The 10,893-nt window shown below is 41.6% G+C and overlaps 2 protein-coding genes across 3 annotated transcripts in view; one reads left to right on the top strand and one right to left on the bottom strand.

Annotated features, from left to right (window-relative positions):
* Nucleotides 1-730: 730 nt before the first annotated feature.
* Nucleotides 731-10,893, bottom strand: part of LOC131790414 (integrin alpha-9-like) — a 28,590-nt gene continuing 18,427 nt past the window's right edge. Inside the window, exons 26-33 of one of the 2 annotated variants that reach the window (XM_059107622.2) lie at nucleotides 6,077-6,190; nucleotides 5,860-5,913; nucleotides 5,297-5,371; nucleotides 4,874-4,987; nucleotides 4,326-4,424; nucleotides 3,567-3,692; nucleotides 2,091-2,193; nucleotides 731-1,300 (exon numbers count right to left, since the gene is read on the bottom strand). In XM_059107622.2, the coding sequence (XP_058963605.2) occupies nucleotides 2,113-2,193; nucleotides 3,567-3,692; nucleotides 4,326-4,424; nucleotides 4,874-4,987; nucleotides 5,297-5,371; nucleotides 5,860-5,913; nucleotides 6,077-6,190 (663 nt within the window). In that variant the 3' untranslated portion in view covers nucleotides 731-1,300; nucleotides 2,091-2,112. The remainder of the gene's footprint in view (nucleotides 1,301-2,090; nucleotides 2,194-3,566; nucleotides 3,693-4,325; nucleotides 4,425-4,873; nucleotides 4,988-5,296; nucleotides 5,372-5,859; nucleotides 5,914-6,076; nucleotides 6,191-10,893) is intronic. The other variant, XM_066173248.1, reaches the window with a different exon arrangement.
* LOC136284048 (uncharacterized) overlaps nucleotides 6,343-10,893 on the top strand; it is a 4,866-nt gene continuing 315 nt past the window's right edge. The window contains exon 1 of the mRNA XM_066173806.1: nucleotides 6,343-10,893. This exon is cut by the window's right edge and continues 315 nt beyond it. Within this exon, the coding sequence (XP_066029903.1) occupies nucleotides 6,751-10,752 (4,002 nt within the window). The 5' untranslated portion in view covers nucleotides 6,343-6,750 and the 3' untranslated portion in view covers nucleotides 10,753-10,893.

Here is a 10,893-nt window from a genome sequence, read left to right as displayed (position 1 = left end):
CAATGACCTGTGTCACATTCACAATCGTGCTCAACCGGAAGCGGAAGTTATATATCACAATTCATTGAAACTATCTGTGTTCGAGAAAATTGAACTATGAGTTGACACTCAGACGCTCTTAAAAATTATTTTTTTTATATACTATTTGTCATCTTCGTTATTAGTGCGATCGATGAAAAATATTCATGGCTGGATTTAATTTTCAGATATCAAATGACCGTAGAAATTTGTTTAAAACGTTTTTTGGTAATATCTCCTTCACATTTCAAATGACTGTAGTAGTTTATTTAAAAAGCTTTTTGTTCTCAAGTACTTATATTTTTTACTCCTCCCCTCGAGGTTAATTCTCTTCCATGTTCAAGACCTTTTTTTACAATCGTGAGTACAAGTGCATGGTCACTTCCGGTTATGTCGAAACGTCACTTCCGTTGTCGTCATATCAACAATAACGCCCTCGTAGATAATTTTTAGTACTTTTTTCCTCCTCTCACTCTGTTTTCAGCTCTATTTTGATCAGTTAGCTTTCTTTCTCGGAACTAGAGGAAAGACCAATTTCATTTAGTAAGGGCCAGTTAGGTCTCAATTCCGGAAATATTGACCTTAAATCTCTGAATGAACGAATTTGGGAAAAACTCCGCCACTCACAGTAAATTGATGTTTTCTCGAATTGGGGTTAACGTCACTGACAAGTCACCAAAAATAAAGAATATCGTGTTTAAGTTTAAAAAAAGTTTATTTAAATCATGGCCTATAAATGAGGTATTTTTTTATTACATACTGCAATTAAATAAACATTACTTATAAAAATAGCATTTGTCGTATTTCACGATTCTTTCAAAAACCCTAGTAAGAATAACAACATCAGCACTTCACACTTAAAAAAGCTATCTATAAAACCTGCTACATGATTTTCTACAAGAATTCAATTATGTGCGTTGATCATATGGACCAAATGAACAACTGCTGATAACTAGGGTTATCAGCAGTTGTTGACCACACAAACTTATTTTAAAATTCAAACTCCTTGAAAGCGAGGATTGTGTAAGTAATATTTATTTGAGTTTTCATTCATCGCGAAGGTCTCCAAGTTTCGTTATTCACTAAAAACAGTTCCTTGTAAGTGTTTCGTTATGGTATAATGGTAAATAATTTTGTTTTTTAAAAAAATTGGATTCTAGCTAACAAAGTTCCCTTTCCCGAGTGTTCCATGAATATAAAAATACGCACTCTACATGACGTTCAGTTCTGAGGTACTCGGGCCTGAGATGTCTTTTATTCGTTTTCTCTTGAAAAATCCACACTAAAAGGGAAATAAAACAATATCACAAAAGAAATTAGAGAGCTTTAAACTGTAACATTGAACTATTTACATAAATATATATAAATTACGTAAAATAACGTAATTTTTGTGCTTACTCAATGTTAACTGTGTCTTTTGGTTTCAACCATCCTGACTTTAATTGACTTGAAACTGCTTTGGCAGGTTTTTTTTCAGACCCAGTTAAAATAATACATAGCTTCGCTTTTTTGACACAGCATTTTAAGCGGAAGCATACAGGTATTCTAAGAACTCCTGTCTGGTTTGTCGCATATCATTGGATTAAAATTACCATTTTTAATTAGTCAGTTTAGTTTAGAGTTATGTCTGGTACAACTAACTAGGACCAGACAAAGTTTACGGTTTTTTTTTCTGGTAAACAGTTCTGCAAAAACTCGAACAGCCTTTAACGCACACAGATTAGAATGAACCATGACCAGAGCAAGCCGGAATGGAACCAGAAAAAAACCGGTTCACCCGGTTTAAATTCCGTGTTATCAGCTTCATTGGAGTGTCGTTTAGTCTACAGTAAATGGCACAGGTTCATGAAACGAGTATTTTTTTTTTCTCTACCTACTTACGGCAGTGAAAGGCAGATATTTTATATTCAGTGAATAAAATGTTACACTGAGGCTTAAACAAAGCAACTAAGAGACGAGTTGCTTATAGTGATTTACGTGAAAAGTGGGGAAAGATTCGGACTCAAACGATAATGTTCAGTTCATGCATCTAACGTCACGGTGGGTGAGATGTCGTCACATTTGGTCCTTACTCTGACGTCACGCAAGTCACGCTCATTTTGTTTGGGCCATTGGTTCTCTCTCTTCCATAGGACCCGAGATATCTTTTATACGTTTCCTTTTGAAAAATCCACACTGGAGAAAAAGGCAAAAACATTCACAAGGCAGAAAATTCAAAAGAAACAAAACACGCGAGGTGAAGTCACTGGAAAGTGAAGCGAGAATGGCAGAGTGAAGTACAGTGGTACGATGCAGATGCAATCCATGCAGACTGTGGTTTAAAGGTGCTCGTGGTTATGACGCACAACAAAATGATATCACTTTTGTTGACCAACCAAAATCCAGCAGTAGATTAATCCAGTGATGCTTAGCTTTTAACGATAGTAACAGCGATACATGGCCCCCATAAAGCTTTGTTCACACGAGCCCTTCACCGGACACAAGTTGTTTACAAACATGTATAAACAAACACAAACCCTTCACCACTACCAAATATTGTTTACAAGCAGCTTAACAAGACCAAGACTAAACAAGCTTTCTTGTTTGAAGTTTCATATTTACACTGAAACCTTCTTCTTTTATAGCTTATTCTAAACTTTTATTTAACCAAACTAACAACTAAAAGCACCGTACATCCAAAAAGTAAGAGGTTGAGAATTACGAAATTCCACGCGGAACGTTATGAATTGTGTTGAATTGACGTGCACGTGATCAATGAGGATGAAAAAGAGTTACCCACAACACATGTATCATTTGATTATAGTTAATGATTAGTTCAATCATCATAGTTAATGATTACTTAATCATGCTGCTGTAAGTTACAACTATTAGTTCACGAAGCATTAGCAATTACAGCTACCGTTTTTAGTTTGGATTCGGGAGTAAAATTGGATCGCGTAGTCTGATCGTTCGGTTGAGAGTAGCTGTGAGAAGGACTGTTATCGATAATAGTGGGACGATCAGAAAACGTCATCCGCATGAGCTTCGGCGGTGAACGACGCAAAAAAAATTATTCTTCTTGTAAAACTCGCTAGAATCTAACGCGATTCTTTTACAGGTCTAGTTGTTAGCAATTGCTCTAACTGGGATCTGACGTGGCAAACCCAAAGACTTGATGGAAACTAAGTCTTAGCATGGCCTTGTTCCCGAGTATTTCTCGTCCAAATTTATTACACGAAGCGCTAGGAATCTACCGAAAAAACACGTCAGAGGCAAAGAAATACACGACTTATTGAAGTGGGCCAATTTTTTTCTACCACCTTGAAGAGAAACATTACTCATGATGATAACGCACGAATTTCTCATGCAAGTGATAATCGAGGTTTGGACACAAACACCGTCCAACTGCTTTGGTTAATTCGTTGTTAGGGCCCGTTTAGGCCAGCAATCATTAGTTATACTTCGTGTGTTTCCTTTGCAGCACCAAAGTCATTCTAAGTCACCAATAAAATCATTTTAATCGTCAATAAAATCACTCGAAAGTACTTGAGGAAACTCAATTTCCTTACTTTGTACAGGCCTGCGACGACCCCGCCCACCAAGAGAACACCACCAAGGACAGAGAGCAAAATCACCCACCAGGCTACCTTCTTTTTCTGTGCCTCGGTCTGAGCTGGTTTGGCTGTTATTATAATCTGTGACACAGAGATATAAGAGCAGTAAGTCACGTTAGCTGTCGTTTCAATCTGTGACACAGAGATATAAGAGCAGTAAGTCACGTTAGCTGTCGTTACAATCTATGACACAGAGATCTAAGAGCAGCAAGTCACGTTGGCTGACGTTATAATCTGTGACACGGTGATATAAGAGAAGTAAGTCACGCAGTCCCCAAGTCTACCATAGATCTGTAAATCTGTAAGGAAAGTACACAACTTCAACAAACTTCTGTAAAATAAAAATTGCATTCCTAAGCTACCGCAGATGCTGAACTCTGTCCTCTGAAGGGGCTCCACGCAAACAGACATTTGATTTAAGGTTTTTTAACTCCTTAGGAAGCTACACAGTGCGAAACAACTGAAAACTAGCATAGAAGATCGATTGGGCGGTGACACGATACGAAATACAGCCACAGACATTCAGCCGACACCAGTAAATTGATCCGAGTCGTAATTAAGTTCTACTCTGGAGGCAGGTAAGTTCAATTTGAAACAGAGCGTTGTCCCATCCATGACCTAGACGCCGTCACTTCGCCTGTCATGTTCTAGGGTGGCAAGCGTATAGATACACAATGTATCACATGAGTTTGCAGTTTTCTTCCCTGTACGTACCGTAACCTGGTCATTGTTCAGGTTTGGCTGAGTAATTATACTGGGAACTTTTATCTTGGCTGTGGTCTCGAGGTCAACGGCTTTGGGTGGATCGAGTTCCTGCCAAAACAAGTTCATGGACATAAAATTTAAATTCTTCAAAATAAAAATACCAAAAGGACATTCAAGTCTTTGCGAGCTTCAAGTCCCTCATCGGCTCAAGCGTTTGACAACTGAATGGCATTTTGGTGGGTATGTGTTGCTGAGGTCTCCAGCTTTGCCCCTTTTACAACCAAATCTCTATGCCACACCCTTTTAAAAGTGCACGTTCCTTATTGTTCAAGCGAAGAAGCATCATCCCCAGTCCATGAGGCTGACGACCCTACTCCATAGCAAATACTCTCTCAGTATTTTTTTTACCAAATTTTCAGAAATTTTTTATTCGGTCTCCGATTGTTGCTTTTGCTCCTGGATGGACAGAGGCTCTGTGAGAATATAATGTCACGCCCAAGAAAACAAAAACTGAACACATAATGGGATGCTCTTCTTATTTGAAAGTGAAGGCAAACCTTGATGAGAGTGTTTATCCATAGGCGGAAAGTCATCTTGATATCCACCTTGTCACCTAACTTCAACTGACCCAGATTGCAAGAGAATGAGCTGCAGCTTGCGGTACGGCAGCCCTGTAAAGTTATCGAATAAAAAAGAAAAACACGATTAATTGGAGGAAATACTTTGAAGATTTCCAGAAGATTCCAGCCTTGCAATAGATGATTTTTTCTTTCTTGAGGAGATTCAACTGTGTCGAGCTGTTTCAGTGAAATTTGCTGTACTTCTAAGACGATAACAAGATTATTTAGCTTTAAATGCGTCTGTCGCGTTTGGACGCGAGCCAAGAAAACTACCTAGGGAAAATTAACCACAAAGATCGGCTAAAAAAATATGAATTAAGAAGAATTTGGAAATTTAACTATCCTAAGAAGTTTACTTACCAAAATCGTGTTTTCTGTGTCACGCCGTTTGCGTGATTGCTTGTTATCCACTGATTCATCAGTGGAATTAGACTCCTGAAGGAAAAAGTTCGACAAAAATTTAAAAGATATTACAAAGATTGAGACAATGTCAAATGTTACTGATTTCACTACCTGATTTTTCAACGTCTTTAAACGCACCATCTTCCACTAAACGTCAGCGTCTCATTCAAAATTTTCGTTCTTTACATTTTCTTATTTCCTATTTGAATTTAACATCTAAGACCTGTAGCCGTAATACTAACAGATCAGGGATTATAAGCCCCATCCAGCATTTAGTTTATTTAGCTGCGACTATGTGAAATTCGATGACAAAACCTACTGCAAAGTTACCAACATTTCTTACGATACACGTGTAGAGTTGGAACGGTTATCATGAGCAGGGAACGACTGGTCAGTCCGAAACATTCATGGAGAGAACTAGTCATTCATCAGAACTGTACATGAGTTATTTTCTAACTTTTGTCTTCTATTCTGATTGAATTTTACACTCTTGTTTTTTTGGTGTCTATTCTTTTGCTTACCTTGAGGCCCAAAGGGTTGACCTTCGCATCACACGTCCCTGAGGCACCTTCAAGCTGCAGGCAAATTAATAAAATAATATTCAATTCATGAATATATTCGCAGTTTTAAAAGCAGACTACCACCGCGCGACTTTTCCATGAATGGATGATCTACCTACTTAAACAAACATGCGCGTAGAGATGACGTTTCAAAAGTCAACTGGAGCTATTAACTTACTTCAACGTGTATAAGATAAAGCAGGTAACTTTTGGGGTCCGACGATTTAAACAAACTGGGAAAATTGACGGTAACTTTCGTCCCATCAACAACACTCGGACCCCTGTTCCGAATCTGCAATAAAGAAGTTAGAATGGGCAGTTAAAAGTCATGTTATTCCGACAGGCTATCAAGTATACAATTGCAGTTTTGAAAGACGTTTCAATGAGACTATAACGAAATTGTTTGTACACATGGTATTTGTAAGGATCCACAAGATGGAAGATCGAACAGAGAAGAGAACGAAAGAGGAGAACTAGGTTGGGAGGAAAGATGTCTCTTACGACAACCGCCATTGAGAGCGCACGTGAGGCGACGACGCCAAACAACGGCTGCAAAGAAAATAACGGAGGAGAAGGCACCATTGGACAGTAATGATCATGCATCCATGTGTGAGAGATTATTCAGCGTTAATTGATTTCCGGTTGATTTTTTGCGATAAGTGACAGATGATTGAACAATAGGATCATATTATATATTTAAAAATGAGAGAGACCAGAGCGAAAGACAGAGAACGGTGAGAGAGAGCGGGAGATTAAGTTGATTTTATAAAATAAAACGTGAAGTTTCGGAACATAGCAGATTCTTTAGTCTCATTTCCGACACAGTGGCACCTCCGACGGGACGCGCGAAGCATGGAGGAACTAACCAAAGAAGCAGAGGCTAAATTGCAGATGTTGCTGTACACTAATGGAAAAACACGTGGCATTGTGGAAAAGGGAAACATAGGAGCGGTTGCGCGACATCGCGACAACCTACAAGCATTAGTAAAAGAAGTAGACGCGCTTAAACTAAAGGTTGAACAGACCATGTTCAAGGCCGGGAAAAGTGCAGAAGACGTTGGAAGTTGGAGCAGCAGCATTGAAGAACCGATCGCCGAAGCTGACGAAGAAGTTTCGCGACTAGAAAAATGGCTCGTGGAGACGAATGGAGAGATCGAACATCGAAAGCACAAGGACGAAGAAGAAAGGAAAGCCCGTGCTCGTGAAGAGGAGCTTAAATTCGAAAGAGAGCAAATGGAGATGAAGCTAGAATTCGAACGCCAACTGGAAGAGACCAAGGCAAAACAGCAACCTGTTGAGAAGGTTAATCAGACTGAACAAAGGACAACAAAGCTACCGAAACTACAGATCACAAAGTTTAATGGGACGTATGAAGCATGGCTGCCGTTCTGGAACAAATTTCAAGCTGAAATTGATAAAGCAAACCTTGCATCTGTGACCAAGTTTGCATACCTAAAAGAGCTGGTAGATCCAAAGGTTCGAGCGGAGATAGACGGACTGCCTTTCACAACAGAGGGCTACGATAGGGCAAAGAATATCCTCATCGGCGAATATGGAAAAACGAGCGAGATCGTGAATGCGTACGTCCAGAACATCGCGAATTTGCCTGTCATTACAGGAACACAACCTGCACCTATCCACGAATTTTACAAGAAGCTCGTGTACAATGTGCAATCTTTGGAGACACTGGGCAAATTGAAAGACGTCACTGGAAATGTAAGAAGTGTGCTCGACAAACTAAAGGGTGTAAAAGCAGATCTAGTGAGAGGACAAATGGACTGGCAGGACTGGGACTTCCCACAGTTGATAAAAGCTTTGAAAAGTTGGAAGGAAATCAACCCCATTGGGAGCGGCGCGGATAATGTGGGGAAGCAAGGTGCTAAATTCCGCGATCGCGAGAAAACATTTCACGCAAACGAAACTACGCCAACACAAAGAGGGTGCGTCTACTGTGACGCAACTGACCACAGAGCTGTGAATTGCGACAAGTTTGTGACAGTTGGAGACCGCAGGAAGCAATTAGGACTGAAACAGCTTTGTTTTAACTGCACCGGAAGTCGACACCGTGCTTCTGAGTGCAAATGCCGTTCTGGCTGCCAGATCTGCAGTCGAAGACATCATACGTCGATCTGTGACAAACATACATCGCGAGACCAGCTGATGACCACAACGAGCGCAGAAAGGAAAGGAGTGGTGTATCCTATGGTAACAGTTGACGTGAACGGTGTTAAATGCCGAGCATTGTTGGATACAGGAGCCGGAAGTTCCTACGCTTCATCAACGCTTCTGAACTGTTTACATTTGCGCCCTATCCGTCAACAATTCAAGCGCATTGAAATGATGTTTGGTACTTCAAACAAAGCGATAGACATCTATGGCCTACAAATTCGAAGCGTTGATGGTAAATTCACCTTAGAAGCCGAAGTAAACAAAGTCGACCGCAATGAGTTGTTGACATTGGAAAACCCAAAATGCGCAGAAATCGTAGCTCAGTTTTCTCACTTGAAGGGCGTAGCCACAAATGATAACGACGAGAAAGCGATGTTGCCTGTTCATCTGATCCTTGGAACAAACGAGTACGCTAAGATCAAAACAGGGGCAAGACCAAGAGTTGGGCGCTCGGGAGAACCAGTAGCAGAATACACGAAGTTCGGCTGGACGATCTTGTCACCTGGAACAGAGTTGGATCTCAGCAACATGTTGTTAACGCAGACCTCCGCAATTGATTACGAAGAATTGTGCAAGTTAGACGTCTTGGGGTTAAAGGACAATCCAAGTGGAGACCAGGAAACCGTTTACGAAGAATTCAAAGAGCAACTAACTAGGAGTTCAGAAGGCTGGTACGAGACGAACTTGCCCTGGAAAGGAAATCACCCCCCCCTATCGAACAATCACACTGGAAGTTTAAAACGTCTCAAAAATCTCGTGCGGAAGTTAGAGATACAAGGCGAGCTGGAGAGGTACAACGACATTATCCAGACTCAACTGAGCCAAGGGATCGTAGAACACGCTGACGAGGTGGTCAAGGACGGAAAAGAGTTCTACATTCCTCATAAAGCGGTCGTGCGCGAGAATGCAGAATCTACAAAGATACGCATTGTTTATGATGCTTCTGCAAGAGCTAATGTAAGTGTCCCCTCACTCAACGAGTGCCTCGAAATCGGCCCTCCACTACAGAACCAGCTTTGGAACGTGCTGGTACGAAATAGGTTCTATCCCGTGGCAATAGCTGGCGACTTAAAACAAGCATTTTTGCAAATTCGCGTCCGAAGAGAAGACCGAGTTGCCTTACGCTTTCATTGGATAAAGGATCTGGCAAGCAAACAAGTAGATACCTTGCGATTCACTCGAGTACTTTTTGGCTTGGCACCGTCTCCATTCCTCTTGGCCGCAGTTATCAAAGAACATCTACAGCGATACAAAATGGTGAACCCGGAATTAGTAGAGGAGATAGAGCGCAGTATGTACGTGGATGATTTAATCAGTGGTGGGGAGACAACAGAACGAGCGTTAGAAATCAAGATGACAGCCACGACCATCTTTGGTGAGGCGACTTTCAAGCTGCACAAGTGGCATTCCAACGATCGGGAACTAGAAGTTGAAACTGCGACTGTAGATGAAGAAAGTCAGAGTTACGCCAAACAACAACTGGGAACCAGAAAGGGCGAATCAAAACTGCTAGGAGTCCCCTGGGACAAAGAAAAGGACGAAATTCAAGTCAGCTTCCCGATTTCAACCGCTGAGCCGACAAAAAGAGGTATTCTTGGAAAAGTCGCAAAAATCTACGATCCACTCGGTCTGGCTTCACCCGTGACCCTCTCTGGAAAAATGCTCTACAGAGATGCCTGCGACACGAAGATCGCATGGGATAGGCCCTTACCAAGTGACTTACAAGCCAAAACAGAAGGAAAGGCCTATCTTGCATTGTACGCGTGCAGTCTTACCCGAGGATTATTCCTGGAAGTACTACCAAACCTGGCAACCAGTGAATTCCTAAGAAGTCTAAAACGGCTCATCGCGCGCCGTGGGCGTCCGAAGAAGATATATTCCGACAATGGCAAAACCTTTGTTGGCGCCGAGAAGTGGCTCAAACAAGTTATGCGTGACGAGAAGACACAAGATTACTTAGCACATGAGAACATCAAGTGGCAATTCAACCTCAGCCGCGCCGCTTGGTGGGGAGGACAGTTCGAGCGCCTCATCGCACTGGTAAAAACAGCTTTAAACAAGACTATCGGATGCGGAATGTTGACCTGGACAGAGCTGTGTGAAGTGGTACTGGATGTGGAGATTGCTTTGAATAATCGCCCTTTATGTTACGTCGAAGACGACATACAGTTACCCGTGCTTACCCCTAACTCACTGCTATTTCTTCGATCAAACCAGCTACCAGAACTGGAACCACACCATCTAAGAGAATTTGATCTGCGTAGAAGAGCTAAATATTTGCGAAGGTGCAAGCAGGCTTTGTGGACCAGGTGGACTACCGAATATTTACGAGGGTTGAGAGAACGACACCGGATGAAACACAAGGGTCAAACCACGCCCTTGGCCAAAGGAGAAGTAGTCATCATCAAGGACGAGGAACGAAATCGCAATAAATGGAAAATTGGAATCGTGGAAGATCTGATTTCGGGACGAGACGGAATCGTTCGAGCTGCCAAACTTCGAGCGGGGAAAGGAACACTTGAACGGGCGGTACAACACCTTTACCCACTGGAGCTGTCCTGCGATCGGGAGAATGTACAGGCTCCTCTGCAGCTCAACCCTTTAGCCCCGACATTCAGGCCCAGGAGGGACGCAGCGGTAGCCGCTCGTTATCGCATTCAAGATGCGAACATTGATGCCGATTAGAGATATTTAGGAACACTGAACTGATATACTGGACTAACTTTCTGTTTCGTTCATTGAATTTCAAATTTTATCGAGCGCGCCATTCTAGTGTTTTTCTCCGTTGAGAAAAACAGGGGAGTGTGTGAGAGATTATTCAGCGTT

Source organism: Pocillopora verrucosa, chromosome 10 (assembly GCF_036669915.1).
Source record: "Pocillopora verrucosa isolate sample1 chromosome 10, ASM3666991v2, whole genome shotgun sequence".
Taxonomy (NCBI): domain Eukaryota; kingdom Metazoa; phylum Cnidaria; class Anthozoa; order Scleractinia; family Pocilloporidae; genus Pocillopora; species Pocillopora verrucosa.
This window is presented reverse-complemented; position numbering and strand designations above follow the sequence as displayed.